This window comes from Salarias fasciatus, chromosome 16, assembly GCF_902148845.1.
Source record: "Salarias fasciatus chromosome 16, fSalaFa1.1, whole genome shotgun sequence".
Lineage (NCBI taxonomy): Eukaryota > Metazoa > Chordata > Actinopteri > Blenniiformes > Blenniidae > Salarias > Salarias fasciatus.
This window is the reverse complement of record NC_043760.1, coordinates 10406189-10428015: the sequence shown is the minus strand read 5'-3', so window position 1 is coordinate 10428015 and position 21827 is coordinate 10406189. Positions and strand designations below refer to the sequence as shown.

Here is a 21827-nt window from a genome sequence, read left to right as displayed (position 1 = left end):
TGAAAAACTCATTTTCTGACTTGTGGTAATGTGTTTGTGACTCAGAAGCTTAGATGTTGGATCTGAGGAGGATTTCATTGCATGGTGGGAACACAGGAGCAAACACTGCAGACTTCAGATGGAGCAGATTGCTCGGCAAGCCGACCACTTTGAGAAGGCTGAAGGGCTTCATGCTCCTCATCTGACACCACAGCAACACACAGCTGGATCCTCATGACGCCCAGATTACAGGTAAATCAATGCTTGATGAGTCGGGTGGGATTTAATACACACGAGGGGAAAAACACAGGCTGTCAGTCAGAAACATTTCAATGTTTCATTTCAGCCTTTGCCAGTCGTTACACACATGTTATGTTTTTAAGCCTTGATGAGACATTGCATTGATTTCCGTTCATTTTCTTCAAAAATTTTACACCTAATTAACATTTACTGAACCAAACATGTTTTCACCCGATAATTCTTTGAATTGATGTAGTGGAATTTTTTTTTTTTTTTTTTTTAATAATCAACCAACACATCTGACAATATAAGTATGATGTGTTTACACTTTTCAGGCCCTGCTTTAGAATCAAGTTCTGTTTTCTATGCTTGCTCTTTTGTGATTTTTGGGTATTTCCTCTGTAAATGGACACTTTATGGCTAAGACTGAACATATTTTAAAGCCAATCATAACTACCTGTTTCCCAAAACTAACTTAGCTTGACCTATCCAAAGACAAAATGCTTTATCAGCTAAAATATGTCCTTAATATTCCATATGCACATACATTCAAAAAGAAATGATGTGGAAAACCTGTTAAACTCTTCAATCCAAACTTGAATTTTGGATTCACAGTTCATACACACAAATAAACACTGGATCGAAAATAAACCTAAATAAAGTACAATGAGCCTGATTTCTAAAGATCCTGAGTCAAGCTAAATAGAATACTCCTGCAAATACATTACATTTTTTTTCAGATGATCAACTAAAAGGAAGAAATATGAAATCATGCACAAAAAAAACTGTTCAAATGAGGGTTTTACATGCAATGCTTGTTCTCAATGGAGACATTAGATGTAGTCAAAGGAGTTATCAAACATATACGAGTGTGACAGCAAATAAATCAGAATTTGAGGAAAGAACGTGGCTATTAAACAGATAAGACCTCCCAAAGACTTAATAAATAGGAGAAGACAAGCAACTGAAAAATAAAAGATGTAACAAGATAGAAAGAAACTTAAAATAGACTCTGCAAATAAAAGTTGTGGGGAGTCAGATGAGGAAATGTTTCTCAGCACAATATCACCAGCATCTCTACTCTTTTTCAAATGAACTGAAACCAGGCACAACTGTAAACAACACAAGTGTTTTCAGACGCTGTAAATCTCATTGTGCATTGTACATCAGTCTGTTAGCATAAACCCTTCACAGCAGTAGCTAAAAGAGGTATTTCTGTCACACACACACACACACACACACACACACACACACACACACACACACGCAGTTACCAGAACTGTGGGATTCTTCACAGTGATGCAGGGTGTCGTGGCTCGCAGGGCTCCGCTCACTCCGTGGTAATATTTGAAACAGATCTTGGTCTCGGCTGGAGGAAACAGAAACACATGGGCAAACTTTGTATGGCAGGAAAACAACAGAACAGCTCAGCAATTCAGTGGAAACATCCTGTTTTGTGGGAATGTGTAAACTTACGCTCCATAAAGTAGGGCCCAGGCTCCAGCCTCCACACGATCTGACCCTTCTGGGTACCATTCACCCCTCTGTTCTTGCAGTCCCACACGTTGGACGGACTAGTTTCATCTGAAGCAGAAAGGAAACAACACATTGGAGTGTTTGTTGACTCTACGGGAAGACGCACTGGTATTGTGTGAATGTCTGACTGAAGAATGTTAAGCTGAACAACAGATGTTAGTGCTCAAGCTTCACATTTTGCTCTTGTAGTGCAAAAAAAAAAAAAAAAAAATCCTCCTTTCAGTATGTTTAGTCTGCTTTCATAGAGTTTGCCTTTAATCAGTGAAATCCATTCCTAAAATAGCTTGGCTACAACCTCCAACCAGAAGGACAAAGCCCAAACTTCCTCTGAGTTAAAAACAGGGAGGGGGGAATTCCGCTGTACGTAGCACTTTTGCACACAGATTAATGAAGCACCAAACTCAGCTGACTGGTGGAGGGAGTCCGGGGAGGCGTGTGTACCACGTGTGTGTGCGTGTGTGTGTGTGTGTGTGTGTGTGTGTGTGTGTGCATTTGAAGGGGAGTCGAGGAGGGGAGGGCAGCTTGCTTATCATTGAATGTCTGCTTAGTCGAGGAAAGCGGTAGCTCCTCTGGGGTATAAGACCCTGGAGCAGGTAATGAAGTCCTGGCGGCTCCGTGATCGATATGAAGTGACCTGACGCCTCGCGCCACACCAGCACTTTGCACTTCACGCTGGATCCCAGGCAGCATTCCCACCCAGCACAGAAACTTCTGGAAGATCTTATCAGGTGTTCCAGATGGGTTCGATCCCAGGGGTCAGCGCAAATGAACTCAGTCGTTTGGGAAAGTCTTTCTAACTGCACGATCTGCTTTGTTTGACCTTTCAGAGTTAAATGCATCCATTGTTTTAAGAAATCTATTATCCAATGCCAACACAATACACTCTGAAGGATAGAATTTTTCCTGAATGTCACTGTATCGCACAGTTGTCTGCAAGGTCGAAAAAGGCAAACTTTCAACAATGAAAGGGCATATTTTCTGAATCTGGGATATATGAAGGGACCAATTTGGTCCAGGAGACAGGGAGAACACATTTAATATCATACAATTTAAATTCACATCTACTCATCTGTTTTGACCTTTATTTTTACCAAAGGAGGGAAAAATATACAGCCATCTAGCGCTTGCTGTAATTCAATCGATTTCCCTATTAGTCTGCAAAAAACACATCAAATAAACGTGCGCTAAAAATAAAGCAGAGCAGCTAACTCTCATATAATGACAGGGAAACTGCCAATTATTGATAAACTCAGGCGCCATTTACACAACAACGTTTTCAAGTGAAATGCAAAGCTTACGTTCCATTTTTGATGGTCTGTTGACACAGCAATGGCGCTCAGAGTGACTGAACTTTTTCAAAATGCTCCATTTTAATGAGAACGATGGAACCACTGCTGCTGCGCATGCGCACCAAGGCCATAGAAATAGCTCTTAGGCACGAGGTAGTAGATGAACAATGACAACAATGGCAGACCCCAGAGTCTTTGGCTCAGGCTCCGGCCTCCCAGTCTCTGGTCCAGGTTCTGGGTATTCAGTCTCCAGCTGTCCAGACCCTGCCTTCCTTTCTTCAGGCCCCGCCTTCCATTCTTCAGGCCCGGCCTTCTGTTCTCCAGGCCCCGGCTCCAGCGCCTCCAGCCTTACATTACTGAAAGAACGCTTAACTGTTCCTTCCTTTCCTCCCTGACTTCCCTGTGTTTTCACCTTCACCTTCTGTCCATGTCTGTTCCTGCACCCTGTCTCCTCACGTTTTTCAATTATCCAATTGTCCCGGAGTAGTAAGTCTTCCGCTGTATGTCTCTCTGTTGCCAGATGATTGCGCTTTCATGCCGATATCCAGTACTTTCTTGTGTGCTTGTGTGTTTTCTTGTGAGGTTCTGGACTCTATGCCTGTTTCCTACTCCTTGACGGATCCCTCTGCCTGGGCTCGACATTCACAATAAACTCCTTGAAAACATTATTCCTGTCTCAGGCTGCTTTTGGGTCCTCTCCAGATCGGACATACTGTATACATTGACAGTAAAATTCCTAAATATAAATCTAAGCTCACACTGCCATTGTGCAATTTTCTTTATGAGAAATGGTAAGTTTTGCTTTAATAACAGCTTTCTGTTCCTTGATTATTATTGTCATCAAAACAAAATTTCATCAATTAATGCATACGACTGGTGCTAAATGTGTCTATATGCTCGTAATTTCCCATATGGTCTAGCGGTTAGGATTCCTGGTTTTCACCCAGGCGGCCTGGGTTCGACTCCTGGTATGGGAACAAAATTCCTGGAATTTCCCAGTTTGGGATTAATAAAGTAATACTAGCAACAACATCCAGAAGCAGCTCTGTTGGATAAAAATCTGGTAGCTCTTGATTTGAGAGAAATCACTGACATGCTCAAAAAACCAGTTTGAACAGAGTTGAGCTCTGTGATGCTGCTGGAATATACTGTGTAACAGGACATTTTAAAGAAGAATGCACTTTTTTGGATCCTAAAAACCTAAGAGATGATCAAACATGTGTAAATTTAGTTAAATCGGCGCTGCTTTTTGATATTCATGCTTAGCAGCTATTCGTGAACATCATTTCTCCTGATCCCAAGGTCTCTGAATCAAACATGAGTGAAAGGTGAAGTAGTTCACTCCACACAGATTTCAACCAACAGGGAGAAAGACTGGACAGGACTGAAAGTGGAAGAAACACTGTCGAGTGTGGTGCAACAAGCAGTAAAATTTACAATGAAACTGTGTGATGAACCCATAGGACTCTTATTTCACATTTTGAGTTGACCAATGCGACTCTGAAAAGAATGTTGGTAAATGGTTTGTCAGCTAAAAGATGTGTCACTTTGGAAACTGTCAGAAACAAGAAAAGGTAAGCCTGCTAAAGGCACTAAGTGCCAGAAAGATAAAACTCAAACTGGTAAAACAGAGAAATAGGAAAAAGGACTAAAAACAGTTGAAACAGCTTGAAATGGACTGAAAAGAGCTAACATGATCAAAACTGTTAAAGAAATAAAATAAAACAGCTGAAATACCTAAAACGGCCTCAAATGTGCAAAGCAGCGAACAAAAATTATAATTAAAATAGTGAGAACTCTTCAATATAATAACATGTCAGCAGGCCATAATTGTTATTTCATTAAAGCTAGTTTTGGTGAAAATGAGAAAATAATGTTTCTATCTTTATTTTAAAAACTAAAAATGTTCTGTTGTTCAAGACCAACTACTTTGTTGGAAAGTCTGGAGAACTGTCTCCTGTGGTCCTACAGGTTACAGACCTCTGAACTGCAGTGGAATAGACATGAGCTAATGAGAAGTACACATCTTTATGTGTGAGCGAAACAGAGTAGAAATGAAAGCCTCTAACAAAGAAATGCTGTAGGTTCACAATCGCTGCTGTATTAGCTTTCACCGTCATGGACAGATCTGCCTGACAGGTTGAGCCTGATCGCTTTCTTCAGCACACCGGTCAATGTATATCCCCCCTGTCAAATTCCTGTCTCTAAGCAGGATTAGCGCACGTTATCGAAGACCACCGCGCCGGGTGCGGAGACGAGCGTGGTTTGTGATGGTGTGTGTGTTATCGTACACCGAGGCGGGGCTGTGACATGTCGACTCAGCCTCCAGTGCTGTGTGAAGTCTCAACAGCTAAGGTTTCAGTATTGACTCGCAGTTGGAAGCTCCTGCACAAGACTCCAGCAGCTATTCTCAGCTCCCAATCACAAAACACTGCAATCAGCTGAAAAGGTCCGAGGACAGGTGGGGTAAAGTCAGCTCTCCCCCTGGAGGCGTATAAGCTTCCAAAATATGAAGCTGAAAGTCACAAAGTAACTCATCAGAATGAAGCACACAGCTGGCTGTTATTGGGACTACAAGGATACGAAGCTGAAGGTCCAGGCTCTGACCGAATGCTCATTTATGTTCTATGTAGGCTCAAAGTTACTGCTTTCATGCATCCAATGCATTGGAGAGCATGACAGACATTGATTCCTCCAGAGGGCGCCACTCTGAGGCCCCACTTACAAGTGATGGGCAATGAAGCTTCATGAAGCTTCATGAACCACTGTCTTTATTTTCTGAAGCCACCAGATGGCACTCTTGGTTCTGAGATAGAGGCTGGAGGCTTGGCAATGAAGTGTGCTCTCAAATATTTTTTTGAACAGATAGCACCATCTAGTGGCTTCAGAAAATAAATGAAGCTTCATCTGCCCATCACTACCACGTGATGCTTCAAGTGAAAATGTGTTGTTTATTGCATTTTCGTGTCAGAAACATGTTTCATGTTTAGATGGCAACGTTTTCAGAACGATGTGTATTCTAAAACTGCCAAATCCCGGGAGAATACGGGCTAGGAGTCAAGACACTGAGGAGGCAAACATTGTTATTGTGCATCTACATGCACATGTGCAGAAGAAACATTTACTGTAGCCAATGTAGACATGCACCATATTAGCATTTCAAATAAGTTGTTCGTTTCCACAAAGACAGAGTTGGAGTGTTTTCAAAAAGTTGTGTAAACAGATGCAACTAAAATGCAACTAAAGTGTTCCGTTTTTCACTTAAAAACATTGCATGTAAAAAGGTCTAAATCAGCATATCGGCGAAAGACGAAGAAGAGAAGATAGTGACATTGATATTGATACTGACATCTGGAGGAAGCGCTGGGAGGCAGCTCTAAGCTGTGAGAAACATCTTGAGGGGTCACAAGGTCGATCTTCTAACACTTTCAGCATTTCTTATAAAATTCTAACGTCAACACTGCCCCTCCACGGTTACTGGAGAAATTGCTCCGTAGGTCACCAGAAGACGGACAGTAATGAAGACAAAATAAACGAGTAAGGACGGAATGCTTTGTGCGTATTGTGTGTGCATTAACAATTCCAAATGAGCGCTGCCGCTCGCCGTTCAGAGATATAAAGCATTTTCAGTAAAACCTTTTAGTTTCTGAAAAATTGTGTTGTTTTAAAAGCTGGGAGTCAATTTCAGACACTGTGAGAATAACATTACCTCAATGTAGTGAACTTAAGGCAACATTAATTATGAACTCTAACACTTTTCTTGCTGTTTTCCCACTTTGATTGATCACAATATTACTGTTTTCGTTCAAGTGGCTAATGGCAAAGGAAACTCAGGAGTGAGCATTACCTCACCTGAACTGTGGCCTGTCCTCAAAATGACCTGGATCCACTTAATGTCTTGACTTAAGTGCCATAGTCATTATTATTTTTGAGTATTATTGTCAGGGTCCATTATGTGATAAAGGCGGGATGGTTGATGTCTTCAACTGTGGCAGTGAGGGAGAGGTTTGATACAAAATGAGAGGAAAACAGTTGAAAGACCAAAAAGATTAGGGTTAATTTAATAAAAATTTTGGAACATAATATTTTCTTAAAAACAAATGCAACAACAGACTAGAATTGTTAAATATGAAGCCTGCAGGTCAAAAGCAGTTCACCAGATAAAATGTAAATATAAAGCCTGCAGTATGACTTTCAATAGTTTAAGGCGATGTTTACGATAACGTTTCAAGCGAAGATGCATCATTTTCATTTCAGAGTCAGGTCGTTTCTCTATGCTTGGTATGCAAGTGCATACCTGTGTACTTCGCGAGAACACACTAGTTATTCATACTTCGAGTACAGACTAGCAACTCCGCGAGAACGCATTGAAGTTAATGTGCACTTGGAATCAGCGTACTTGATGACATCATCACGTCTTTACAGCGCTAATATATGTTAGTTTTCATCTCAGCCATAAACAAATTTTCAAGAAACAGATCCAGAAACAGATTTTCAAAAAGTTGGTTCTTGTCTGTTTCTGCAGAGACACAGTCAGTGCGTTTTTCAGAAAGTTGTATTTTCAGTGGCTCCAAGCACCGTTGTCATGTAAATGGACACACAAAATGCAACAAAAGTTTTCCATTTTGCAAATTCCAACTTCTTCAATCTGTCTTATCTTTGTTATCTTATCTTATTTTAAGTTAGTGCTGATCCTGATTTGTCTGTTATATATCGCACTGCTTATTTAACACTAGGGTTCATAATGCAACACTGCGACATGAACTGATCAACCCTGAGTCCAGATAAATGACGCAGCAGGGAAATCTAACGAAGTAACTGTAGCTCTCATGCTACATAATATCAGTGTTGGGAATGAAATATATTACTTGCAATGGCCAGTGCTGTGCAAGTAATATATTACAGTCAATGGTTGCACAACAATGGCCAGTGAAAGTTATATATTACGTTCCCAACACTGCACACTATCAGCGTGAGTTTGTGAGAATCTACAAGCTAAAGGCTGCAGGAATATTTCCAATGCACTACTAAAACTTGCATGCTGATATCAGCATGATGTGGGAGGAAGCATATTAAAAGATTAATCTTATAAGTCTTCATCAAACAGACGTATTGACACATGAGCAGGTTGGTCATGCCTGTAGAATGTTGACTGCACTTTTTGCCAGTCTTTTGTAAGGTGAATACACTGGGGTGGTTGCTTTCACATCACAGTAGAGAGCGACTTGAGCCACACAAGGACCGGCCTAAAGAGGGGGCGTCGTTCTAAAGGCCATGTTTTCACATGCAAACACAAAACTTTTGTTGTATTTTGTGTGTTCATTTGCATGACAATAGTGGTCGGGGCCACACAAAACGCAACATCCTGAAAAGCGCTCCCAAGGTGGAACTTTATGAAAATGCTCCGATTCGTTCTCCATGTAAACATGTGAGAACATGCTGCTTCTGCACATCGGTACCAGTAAATAGCTGTTCTGCACATGCACAAATAGATGTAGATGAACAACAATAACCACATTAGCCTCCATCATGGCATGACTACCAGTCCATATTCTCCTTTGACTTGGTAATCTTGTAGTTGACAGTCACCATATTAGCAATCTAATGTTGCCTGTCCAGATGAATGTTTACAGCGTAATCTTCTCTTCTTTGGTTTCATTACAAAAACAAACAGCAGCACCCACTAGCTATCCACCTAATATGCTAGCTACAAAGTTCTCAGCATTTCTGTCATTTCCGTGGAAACAGACATTGTCTTAAAAACGCTGCCATGTAAATGCAAAACTTTGCTCAATTGAAAACACAAGAAACAGTGTTTTCACTCAAAACATTCTTGTATAAACGGTCCTTAGCCACGCACCAGGGAGTGTTGCGTTCACACCAAAACTGCTTCAAAGCATCAGTCCCAAAACTTTATGCAGCCAGTCAAAAAAATTCAGGTGTGAAAACTCCTTAAAGTTTTATTGAAATAACTGTGCATGATGATGCCACATCACTTCTACCTGAGCATAAAAAAACATGATAAACAGCTAAACATCCACCTGACTCATATTCATTGAAGACCGCCTGTGGAAGACTGTGACCACTGTTTGAGAGAAATATGTTGTCAGCATGTCGAATCGTAATTTGCTTATTCGTGACTTGACCTGACATTTGACCTCGGCTTCTCCCAAAACAGTTGAATTCTGCCTTCCTGACAACAGACAGCAAAAACCACGAACTCACCAATGTGGTATAGCCCAATCCAGTCGGTGGCGTCCACCTCCTCCTTGATGTCCCAGGTTATGACCAGGTTCTGGCCGCGGCTCAGCGTGTACTCCAGCGTGGAAGCGGTGAGCGAGGAGCGGCTCTGGGAGGTCACCAGGTCGGTGTCGCTGTTGGCCCGGGGTAGCCCGATGGGAGCGCTGACAACAGAGGCGTTGTCAGCGGCTGCCCCGCCTCTCTCCGCAAGCGTCCGCAGGTTCTCCGGGCTGAGGGTGTGTCGGAGATGGGGGCTGCGCCTTCGGGGGGCAGACAGATGTTCACGGCCCCCCACTGCCAGGTTGGGTGGATTGTGGCTGCGGGTCCTGGGGGGAAGGACCGCCGTGGCGAGGGAAGGACGCATGTTGTGTGGATGGTGAAGATCCGACCAGTGAGGACAATTACAAATCGATAGAAGACGGAGGCGAGTTGAAGCTTCTCATCGAATCAGTCGATCGGCAAAGCAATGACATTTTTTGATGTCTGGAGAGTAAAAGCTATTTATAAGAGGAAATGAGTGGAAACACTACAAATGAGGCGTTGATTCCTTCTCCGATAAAGCTCCCATTGTGGACTGTTTTGGTCCTCTGATGATGTCCGAGCAGCACCAGTCACGATCTTAGATCATGTTGTTCAAGAGGAGAGGAGAACCTGAAAATAGGAGAGAGACAGAAATCAGTCAACTACAAAATTGCTCCCACTCAACCGAAGCAATGATTGCACGCTGTGAGTCGCAATCAACAGATGTGTGAACAAGCATTCATCATCAGAGGGATTGTTTGCCGTCAAGGAACCGTCACCTACACAAATAACCCCATGCAGCCGTTATACTCCATCCTTCCTTCTGACAACAGTCCTGATGGGAAAGGTAACCCTCATTAAGGAAGGACCATGGAGTTTTTTTTGTAGTTTAATGCTTCCTATTTGCAACCTGGCAGGCATAATTTGATCTTGTTTGAATGGTTAATGAAATATACGGACGTTGTTTCCTCTCAGTTGTGCAAACAGTCTTTCCCCCAAGAGAGGAAGAGCAGACTGAACTGATTTCATTTAAAATCCATTATCTCTATGAGAGCAGTGGAAAAGGAAATCTTTAACTCATCCTAACAACCACACACACACACACACACACACCTCTCTAAAGTGGGACATCTATGGTTTCTGTCAGTATAGGCTGCCTCAGTTTAAGGAAAAACAGAGAGGAGACAGGCGGCAGTATCTGCCTCCCAGGAAGCTCTTCAATCAGCCATCGCCAGTTTGGGAAGTGTCAGGGGAGCCGTGTCTGAGCCTCAACCACAGCCATTTTGTATTTAAAGGAAGAGCAGCTTGTGATTCCTGAAGCCAGCAAGAGGAAGGCATTTTTATTTCTTTCAAAAGGAGAAAAGGTTTGGTGAGACTCATTCAGGTCTTGGGCAGTCACTGGAAAATGAAGCAGCCTTCAGTCTCAGTCAAGACGTGCTATGTGAATTATATTTCAGAAGGTGAGCTGTTTGCAGTGATTTGAAACTACAGTATGGGTTACAGGCATGTGGATACAATATAGACTTATATGAGGATGATACACGTATTGCTGCAGTTTGTCTATTCCTTTATATTTTGATACATGGACTTGGTTTGCTTGCTTTCGAAGCTTTCTTCTTGTCTGGAACAGACTCTCTTCCTCTCAGCATGGATCAAACCCGTTTTCTTTTATTTGGGTTTGTGGGTCAAAACCACAAGACAAACACTGGAGAGCCTTTTCAGACGTCCCCCAGTTAACGCAAACAACTCCTGGAGAGCCTTTTCAGGCCTACCTCCAGTCCACACCAAAACCTGCAGTCTGTCTGTCATCTGTCTAACATCTCCAGTATTCTGCCGCTTCCCTCCTGGAGCGGCTCTCTTTTCAGCCTCAGCCAGCACTGAGAGAGGGAGGGGAAGAAAATCAACAATCAGCCACAGGTGATCCCAATTATCCCTCCCCAGCTCCACCATCTCTCCCCACTGCATTCCAGCTCAGCCACGCCCCACCACCACAGGGCCCATTAACACGTAGCAAAAACACTGATATTTCATTTTTCTTGGGCCTTTCATTTACACATAAGCAAAAGCTACAAGTCACCAAAGACGATTATATCTAAAAACTCTGCCTTCAAGTAATAGTTAACGATGGCTCATGAGTTGGCTGAATCAGCTGTCCTCCTGACTAATGCACTGAGGTAGTGGTTTCTTTCCAACCTGTGTCCAGGATCTTTGAAGAATGTCCGAGGTCACATCTGCTTTCATTTAACAGAGAACCAAAGTGAAAAATACTGAAAGGTTCTGCTTTTGTTGTTTTGGAAAATGTGAGCATTAGAAAGGAGAGTGCACACAATTTGTCAGACACAATCTGGGTTTCTAGGAAAAATTGTTGAAAGCCTTCAGCATGTTCAGGACCGTTTGAGGCTTCCATAAAGGAAGCATCAGGAGCTCCTTCATTATCCTGCCTTGTCAGCATGTATTGGAGCTTAGTTTGCACTATGGAGATTTTTACATGATGCACCGTTCTATTGTCCCTTTGCCCGTGGAGACAAATAAATGAATTCTGTCTATTCGGACTGAAAATCTCACAAATTCATTTTTTGATTTATTTTTTTTATAATAAAAGCAGAAACAACAGTAACCAGACAGAGAGAGTTTGTAAAGTCTTGTCATGACTGCACACACTTACCAAAAACAATTTAATTCAGCTTCATAAATACTGCACAGCACAGCAATCCCAGACATTTTTACAGAGAGAAACCCAACAATTCCAGTTTTTTTTAGCATTGGTTGTTAATTCCTACCATCGGAACGGCACCTTCGCTTCACTGCACTACAATCCGTCTCTGCTGCATCCATCACAGTGACAGAGTGAATAAAACTGGAGCTGACGCCGGCGCTGCTTCACGGTGGGTGAAAACCTCTCCCAGCTGCTGTTACGGATGTCTCCTCTCGTCTGCAGCCTCGTCTGTTTTCAGTCTCTATATCCCCATTTCTAATTCACACTGATCTTCAAACGGAGCTCCAACAGGTGCACGGCCGGGGAGGGGAGGGGGGGGGCTCATCTCGATGGTGACTCATGCTGTAACCTGTATGAAGAATTGTCTAATTAACGATATATATGGTCGTGCAGCTTCAGAATCAATTCACTTTGCATTTTGAAGCGACTGAGCAGAAATGATGAACCGGCCTGTGCACTCATGTATGTGGATTGGCTGCATTTCTGGATCACTGGGGGCTGCACACTGAAATGAGATCTGTTGCATCTGACGTGAGGAAAGCCTGGACGTCCCTGACTCAACAAGATTACCAAAGCGGCCCCCCTCCCCTCCCACACACACACACACACAGAAACCTCATACAGGGATTTATGACAGAATAAAACCTTCATCACTGATGCAGGAATACGTAAATCCTGCTCACGTGTGCACATGGCCTCATATAGAACCGGAGGGGAGGGGTCATGTCCATAAACCAGCAGGAGGGCGCTCACTCTGGTATGAAAGAAACAAAAATAAGTTTATCTGGAACTGCTCGGTAGTTATGTAAGTGCTCCTGCGGTCCAATCATATGCACCCACGCACGCACACACACACAGACGCACACCCGTCCTCTTTCTCCTGTGTTTACCAGTCATTGTCAATGCCTGAGTGGGAGCAGAGAGGATGAGGAGTGTGTACATCAGATACAAACAGACCCAAACATGACCCCAGGATGCAGGTATTAAGCAATTTCTCCTGCAGGACTCCCATTTCCCATTGTAATCCCAGTGCCTTCCGCTCATCACAGTCTAACCCAAAAGGAATAACTTCTTAAACCCAAACCATTCTTTGCTACAATATTAAATCTGACACCTGTCTGGCAAAGAAAGAAACATTATTTGAGTCGTGCTCTGCTATTAGGCTGCAAATACTTTGTACTTTGTGCCGCTGTGCAGTGAATATTAAAAAGAAACACATCTGCAGCACTGGATCTGATGGAGTGTGCCAGACAGTGCCGGATTGCTGTTTACTTATATCTTGTCAGGAAGAATTTCTTCAGAGAACATTAGGAGAAAAGGACGTGGCTCTGAGGTTTTCGAGGTATTTGAGCATTACTATTATGCCATTCTATGTGACAGGGCTGTGTGTTTTCTTTGTTGGATGCAGAGGCTGATGCAGTCTGTCTTGTCGAGTGTCCCGTGTGACAGGCATGACTGACAGGCACCACGGTCGCATTATGGCTTCCCCTCGCACAACCCACAACCAGCTGAATCCTCCTTATCACACACAGACACACACACACACACACACATACACTTGTGTTGCTGTCATCTTTGTGTAGCCCTATATTCTGGCGCAACACGGTAGATTTGCTCCATTAATTGTGATGAGTTTTTGGGCCTTTTTAACAGGCTGTATTGAACTCAATCCCCACCCTAACCTTCACAACTAAGGGACTGATATGCTGAGATGTCGAAAAGACTCAACTTTCACTTCATGTGAGCTTTGTGGATGATTAACAAAGATTAATACCATGAGTAATAATACCATCAAGCACAAAGAGGATGAGGGTTCTGTGTGAATTAAACCCTGCTTACGCACAAACAACCGACTGAAAACAGGACGGTTTTGTGTTCAGGTGACTGGATGGAACGCTGAGCAGATCCACAAAATCAAAGGTGACAGCATGGAGTTGAGCGTGTTGGCGGAGGAATTTGTCAAACACATCGGAGTGTTACAGCAAACAAATCCGAATGTGGCAAAAAGAATGACAGATAAACACGGTGTGAAATATGATCTGTTAGAAAGTCAAAGCTGTGGTGAATAGAAGAGCGAGTGAAGAAATTCAGACAAGACGGTAAGACTTAAGAAGGGGCATTTTCTTTTTGTCATTACTTGAAAAAAAAACAAAACGATCAATTGAATGTGTTCTAATCAAAGTTAAAACGTGTTTACCAATACCTGATTTCTCTTCTTCTTCTCTACTAAAAAACTCCGTTGTTGACCAAACAGTATTGATTCTACACATCAATAAAGCTCACAGACTATCCTCAATGAACCAACTCTTTACTTCTGTTTGATCTATTGTTAAAAACATTGAGAAGACTTTAAAGGTATAAAAACTTAATCTCAACAACAAGAAAAACACCAGATCTGAAGCCCATTTACTGCCTGCATGTAAACAGCTCTGAGTCTGAAATTAAAAAGCTTTTCTCATCCACACAGTATCACTTCCTTCATGCGCTCCTCCAACCAGATGATCCCATCTCCAACTTTCCACCTTCAAGGCCTCCTTGACGGAAAATCAAGAAACAATGTGGATTCTGCAGAAAGATGAGCTGTGCTAATTCAAATTTTTAATCATTCTTGACAATCAAGAAATGCACTCATTTACCAAAGCTGTTGCTCGATCAAAGGGTTTTTCACATGAACCAAAAATTCCTTTTTGAATAACCAATTGGTAACTTATGAAACTTTCAAAGTTCTATGAAAAAGTAAATTTGTTGTACTTGCATAATTCCAATTACTAGCACATATTTGCAAGTTTCTGGCATCGTGAAAGTCAGATGAAAAGCTGCTGAGTGATAAATAAACTGTGTCAAAGCTACTGTCAGATAAAGCTAATTTCAGGGGTCATTTATTAGCCAGTGGGGCGTTGATGCTAAATGTCCCACAAGAAAACAAAACCACCAAAAAATGGTGATTGAAGCCATCCATCAATTGTACAACTGTACACTGTACCCCTGACTTAAATGCTGGTTTGAGTCGGTCAATCAATAACAGAATCGCTTTTCTTAGCCACAAGATAGCAATCAGTCACCGATGTGACTCAGTTTCTGACCAACATGCCCATGGGTGCACAGATGGCCACGACTACATTTGTTATTTAAACAGCGGGTCCTGGACAGGAAACGGTCACTCTTTAAAAACTATTAAAGACACTTTTGCTCACTTGTGTTGCAGCACATTTAATGCAGGAAGCTCAAAAATGCTGTTTACTTTATAAACTGCAGCTTTTAATAGAGTAAAGGGTGTTGTAATGGACATTTCTCACCATGTTCTGACATTTAATCGCTGCCAGAGGAAAATATTGAGTGAAATAAAGACTGCGATGAATCATGGATGATATAATCATCTGTGTTTGCACTTTGGGGAAGTGTGCAGTGAACTGTAGGTGCTGTGATGTCAGTGAAGGGATTCCTCCACCTCTCACTCTCTGTTTCCCTGCCCGGTGTCAGCGCAGGGACCCTTATGTGCCCCCGTGGAGGTGACTGCAGCACTTTACAGCCTGATAGAACGGGCACCTTGGGGAGCTGGCACACACTCCCTGACACTCGCAGTAGCACCCAGGTCTTATTGTGCCTCACCGACACAAAGTTAAGAACAAAACGCCCAACCAGCATGAGGGAGCTGTTCACAACGGCACACACAAACTGGCACTCCGGGTCATTCTGTATTCAAACAATTCTTGAAAAATACATTCACGCCGAGCATGAAGCTGGAGGCGGGTGGAGGCTGACAGCGACTCACTGCAGCGAGGCCTCTCCGGAGGTGGAGGATGCAGCTCCGTGAGTCATTGTGACGGCACGGGTGCCAGAGTCTTCCTGTTTCCCAGAAAAAGTCCGGCCCTGTCCTCCCCCCCGACAGCTCATATCACTCCGAATCGCCCTGAGAGTGCTTGTCTGGGATGAGTCACTCGTCAGGAGGTATCCCTCCATGTCAGGCCTGAGCCAGTCAAAAATGGCATTTACACTGAGAGACTGATTGATATCACTCTCCCAGAGTTTAAAACGCTGACCTTGCTATAAATGGGCATGTGGGTTGTGCATGGATTGGTGGGAGGCGTCAGAACTGCACTCAGATGGATGTCTTGGCTCATTATTCCAGTCTTTCTGCTTCATTCATTCATAAGGAACACGTCATGTACTGTCTTTGGTTAAGACTGTTACCTCAAACTTTAAATATCCCTGCTTCCATCTGGGTTTTTCAGTGCGAAGTTGCATGTTCTCACTGAGCATATGAGGGTTTCTCCAATAGTCCAGTTTGAGGTTAACAGGTGACTAGAAATTGCCTGATGTCTCTGTGTTTGTACTATGATGAACATATGACCTGCCCCCACCCATCACACCTCAATAGGGTGAGAATAAAGGTGGAAGTTTCACCACGTCCGTTGCACCTTCAGAAGCTGATGTCAAATTACAACATGTACATAAAGAGGTGTTGAAGCAGACCACTGATGCATCCATCTTCTTTAGTGCTTTAGTCTGAACTGTGATATTTGCGGAAGCAGGTTAGGACAACTCGACAGTCTATCCAGAGTAAACACACACGCACACACAACTTCAGGACACTTACAAAGGTTTTTGGATTTGTGATGGAAACGGGACGATCCCGCACACGTGTTCCCACAGGAAACATGAAAACTCCACACAGAAAAGCCCGAAAGCCCAAACTCATATCTGAGACCTTCAGTCAGTGAGGGGAGAGTGATACGCACTATATCACCGTACAGCCAGAAACAGACAAATCAGAATAAATTAGGATTTTCAAGATGAGGATAATGGAAAGCTGAAGAGAGTGACAATTTTAACCAGGAACCGTGAAATGTTATTTGATCTTTATTGAGTAAAATGGTCAATCTCTGGTCTTCAGTCATTCTCACTGAAAGAATTTTATTTTAGCTAAACTGGGCTTTTTCATTTAATCAAAATTAATGAAAAACAAAAAGTTGGCATGTAGAAATCCAATGAGAAATGTCACTTTAAAAAGCTGTGAAGCCAACAGAAGCTTCAAAGACATGAAAGTTTCACTCAATGTGAACTTCACGCTTCGCCGACTAACATAGACATAAATTTTATACGAGCATGATGTGCTCATACACAATATATCCTACTTTCACCGAACAATAACAAGCCAACCTTTCTGCTGCTTCAGGAGAAACAAAAGGGGGAGGAGTGTGACGTCGGGAGTTAATGATGGATTAATGATGGCCTCAACAGAACGCAGGGATGCGGTTACAAACATCACTGCTGTGTCATTTTATCACCTGCTTTAACTATTTCTATTTCCGCTTGATAATTTACAGCCCGTCATATCGGCGAGGTCGTAAAACATCACCTGACTCAACAAGCATATTCAACCATGTTACACCACTTCATCACACCAGTGTTGATTCAGTGCTAATCTGTGGGTGCACTCTTCCATCAGTCAGGTGTGTTGGAGACAGTTCTTATAATCTTGAGGTCCATGAAACATAAAGTCAATTTTAAAGATACTTTCTGGAGCAAAATGCAGTGAAATGTCCAAAAAAAACCCGCCCCTATATGTGCATGTTTTAAAAAGTCACTGTGACAGGATGACTTTGAGGCTGGTTTGACAGCAGTGCTTTCATAGCAGCGTCACTGACATCTCAGCTCAGGTCTCAGTGCTGTGTTATGTCTGATAAGAAATTTATTAAAAAATTAAAAAGCTTTTTTACCATGAGCTTGGTGGTTTGGCAGGCCAGATTGGAGCCTCCCGCGAGCCGGTTTTGGCTCACGGACCTTACGTATGACACCCCTGCATTAGGCGGTGTGAAGCCAGCGTGTGGTTGCTTGTTGTTCTGTTTGTCCTGTGATGGAATAGTGACATGTTCAGGGTGTAACCTGCATTTCACACTGTGTCTTCTGGGAATCAGACCCTTGCTAAGTTTCACTCATCATTTCAGAGGATGGATGAATTCTGTTGGATAACTAGTGTGACACAATGCGTATAAGCGAACCCCAGAAGAGATATATTACTGTTGGTATTCATCCAAGATCCCCATTGTGACTTTAATTGTCCAATTTCATCACTTTAGTTTGGGAACTGCAGTTAATGAGCTGAAGAACACATGACTTTATAATAAATGACCATTAAACTAGGTTTAATACATGTTTGGAACATATAGTTACGGTTATATAGATGAACCTAGTCATCCTCTAAAATGTTTTCCTTTTTCAATTAAAAATCTACACTCCTAAACACACCTCCAAACGATTCTAACGCTGATGATGATGAGCGGAGGCAGTGTACAACCCGGACAAATACAGAGAAAAAAGGTCACACATGTTCATAGAGGAAATTAAGGCTCACTAATTAAACTTAAATATATGTTTTATGGACTGTAGGAATACTGAATGTGAACATGCAAACTCGGCACAAAAGGTTGAGCTCCAGATCTTGGAATGAGGTGAAAGTGCTAACCACTACACCCAACTCAAATTCTGTCAGGTGAGGAGATCTGCTTTTCCTTGCAAGAGCAAAATGTATGAGATCTGTTTTCCGCTTGTTCCAGTTTATATCAGATAGCACATTTGTTTAATGTCTCACATCTTGTTTGCAGCTTTGCAGATTTCACTGAAATCCCTGAAATCACATCACAGAGACAGAACAAAAAAAGGCATAAACAAGTCAACCAGAAAGATCTCAAAGGGGAGTCTGTCAAAGACACTGCGAGCCCAAGAGCACTTAATTTCAATTATGACCACTAAATTTTTGATTAAGCTCTAATTAAAAGGCTTTCAGCTAGAAGCCTGAGCGAGGTGAGGGGGATGTAAACACAGGCCCGCTTCTCCCAGCATCTTGGAGCGACAGAGACGTGAAGGTAACCCCCGCTCATGGCAAAATCACGTCAGCAAAATCACGTTACATAACACTTCGTCTCCGACTTTAATCATTTGGAGTCAATCCGTGCGCCGCCGAGGCCGCGCGCCCCGCCGCACGCACCGCCGCGCGCACCGCCGCTATGCGCACATGACTGAGCAGGCCATCCAGGGACCGCACTGGCGGAATGTGCAGGTGTCACCGCGCACTATTGGATTACTGTGGGAATTCCCTACGTCATTTTCTTTTTATGCGTCTCTCCCGCAAGACGCAGGCATGAAGCCCAGCGTCGATCAATTATCCCCCCCGGTGCAAAAAACAACAACAAAAACACAACACGACACGCAGGAGACGCCGCTGCGGAGGTTTAATGACACCATCATCACCACCACCATCATCATCATCATTATTATCAGCAGCGCTGCTGGAAGCCATGAGCACCTCCACGAGCCGCTCCGGGCGGCGGAGCTTACCTTTGGCGCAGAGGAGCGGAGCGGCGGCGGCGGCGGCGGCGGCCACCAGCACCTGCTCGGTGGCTGCTGCGCGGGGATATCACGGCTCCGCTCGTTATCCCTGCAGTCCAAATGAGGCGAGACGGGCGGGGTGCCGCGGCAGGGCCCCCCTCCCTCTCAGTTCCAGGGCAGCGTTGGGCTCGGAGTCACGTATCGACACGGCTTCCCTGTGAAAAGCTGCGGCGCTGCAGACGCACGCGCTGCTGCTGCTGCTGCTCGGCGGCTGCGTCCAGAGGTGCGCAGAAGCTCCTCCACCACCGCACTGTGTCCGCTGCTGCTGCTGGAGGCTTCAGGCGTGCAGCTCACACATCCTTATCCTCCCTCTGCATTGCAATGCACTGCAGTCCTCCCAGCAGATGCTCTCAATCTGACTGTGGGCACAGAACTGAGCAGCTGAAGCCAGTCCACAGGAAGAAGAAGAGAAAAAAAGAGAGAGAGAGGATGGCTCCTCTCTATTTCTCTCAGAGGCTGGGATGGAGGTTTTCTCTCTTGAGAAGATACAGAAAATGCAGCGCATAATATAACGTGGGAAAATGCCAAAGTGGGCGGAGAGAGAGAGAGAGAGAGAGAGAGAGAGAGAGAGAGAGAGAGAGAGAGAGAGAGAGAGCGAGAGCGAGAGAGAGAGTCAACCTGTGGAACAACACGCAAACATCCAGTGCACTGGCGGACATCAGGGGGCCACACAGGGGTCTCTCTGAAGTTTCCAGTTTTGTGTAAATTAACACTCTTGTCTTATACTTGCACACCAGATTAGTTTTTAATAGGCAACTTAAATAAGGTGAAACAGCAAGAAAAAAGTCTGAACTAGATATCAGCTCTTTTACTTATTTTATATTTAAGCAGACTGGGTACAAGTATTGTACACCCTGGAGAGGCCAGCAACAAACAACCAGTCTCACATTCATAACGGGCAGTTTTGTTTGAATGATATATTCAAGTGAAAAAACAAAACTTTTATTGCGTTTCGCTTACACGACAACCGTGCTAAGTCAATGCTGCGACTATAGTTGTGCTAATGGAGGAAAATGCTACTTTCAGGAAACTTTCTATATGGTGCTATTATGCATGAGCATTACAGCTGTACTAAATAGTTCTTCTGCGCAATAAAATGAAGAATGACAACAATGTTGTTGTCCTCCAGTGTCGTGACTCCCAGGCCATGTTCTCCTGGGACGTCCAGTGTTGACAAACACCTGGAAAATCAATCCAAGTCGGTTGTGTGTCCAAACTAATGTCAGTGTACACACCATTGTTCATGGTTACAGGGTATTGTTCTCTGCTCTCTATGTGGTTTTCTTCCAAACACAACCAACAGCACCCACTAGTGGACTCACATGCTAATTATGTAATTTTCAGCGTTTCTGCCTATTTCCGTGTAAATGCACATTGTTTTGGAAACGTTGCTGTTTAATTATGGAACTTTTCTGAAATGAAAACTTAAAAATGATGTTTTGACTTGAAATGTTCTTGTGTAAATGGGGCCTTAGAGTGGCGCCCTCTGGTGGAATTGATGCCAGTCACTCTCTCCAATATACTGGACGCGTGAAAGTAAGTGACTGCAAACTAAGACTTTTTGAGCTATAGAGCATAAATGAGCATTGCCTGGTGGAAAGAGATCAATGGAGAGGTTGAAGTGTCAGTGCTCAGTGTCTTGGTGGAACTTCACCACCTTGTGTATTGACACACACACACACTCCAACAAGCACATAAATATAGTGTTCCTTACAGTAAAAGTAATAGAAAGTTCTGAAATCATGTGTCACAATATTTTTCTCTGACAACCTCAGAGCAGAGCCTTGAACCCTTCCTGTGATCTGTGGCACTGGAAGGTTGGGAAGCACCGGTTCACAGTCCCAATCTGAACCAGTAGGAACCCGCACTGCGGTCCACAATCCTGCTGGAGTCCATCACAGAAGGTCACAGGTTCAACCCTGCACAGGATAAAGCGGTACAGAAGATGGATGGATGGATAAAGATTTACCTCAGACACATATTTAGACTTCTGGACTGCATGTGTGTCTGTCTGTACGCTGCAGGCTCTGTGTTGCTGCTATTCTCTCCTGAAATCAAAAGTCAAATTAAAATGAACTCAGCTCACACCTCTGAGGACTAAGTCTATTAACTGAAAGAGACGCAAAACATGAGCGTTTTTAATTGTGTTGAATTTCCATCCAGGAAAGCTTGTCATTCAGATTAGTCATGGGTATTTTCTCAGTTTGTTGGTTTTTCTTTGATTTTATTAACATCTCTATTTGTGATTTATCACCTATTTGCAGCTTTCCTGTGGTCAATTTGGGCACTTTCTCTCAGCTTCTGCATGCAGGTTGAGTTTATGTTATCTTGTTTTTGGAACTTTGTCTGGCTTTTTGTGTTTTGAGTTAGTTGCTTTTTGTGTGCAATATACATTATAATATTTGACGTGAATGTTA

General features: G+C 43.2%; 1 protein-coding gene and 1 non-coding gene across 4 annotated transcripts in view; one reads left to right on the top strand and one right to left on the bottom strand.

Moving 5' to 3' along the window:
- The window catches only part of hecw2a (HECT, C2 and WW domain containing E3 ubiquitin protein ligase 2a), a 37715-nt gene extending 27784 nt beyond the window's left edge, over positions 1-9931 (bottom strand). For all 3 annotated transcript variants that reach the window (XM_030111597.1, XM_030111595.1, XM_030111596.1), the window contains exons 1-3: positions 9270-9931; positions 1696-1803; positions 1494-1588 (exon numbers count right to left, since the gene is read on the bottom strand). In XM_030111597.1, coding sequence (XP_029967457.1) covers positions 1494-1588; positions 1696-1803; positions 9270-9648 — 582 coding nt within the window. In that variant the 5' untranslated portion in view covers positions 9649-9931. The remainder of the gene's footprint in view (positions 1-1493; positions 1589-1695; positions 1804-9269) is intronic.
- On the top strand, positions 3950-4021 carry trnae-uuc (transfer RNA glutamic acid (anticodon UUC)). Its single transcript has one exon. It is a non-coding gene; the product is annotated as a tRNA-Glu (tRNA).
- Positions 9932-21827: the final 11896 nt, after the last annotated feature.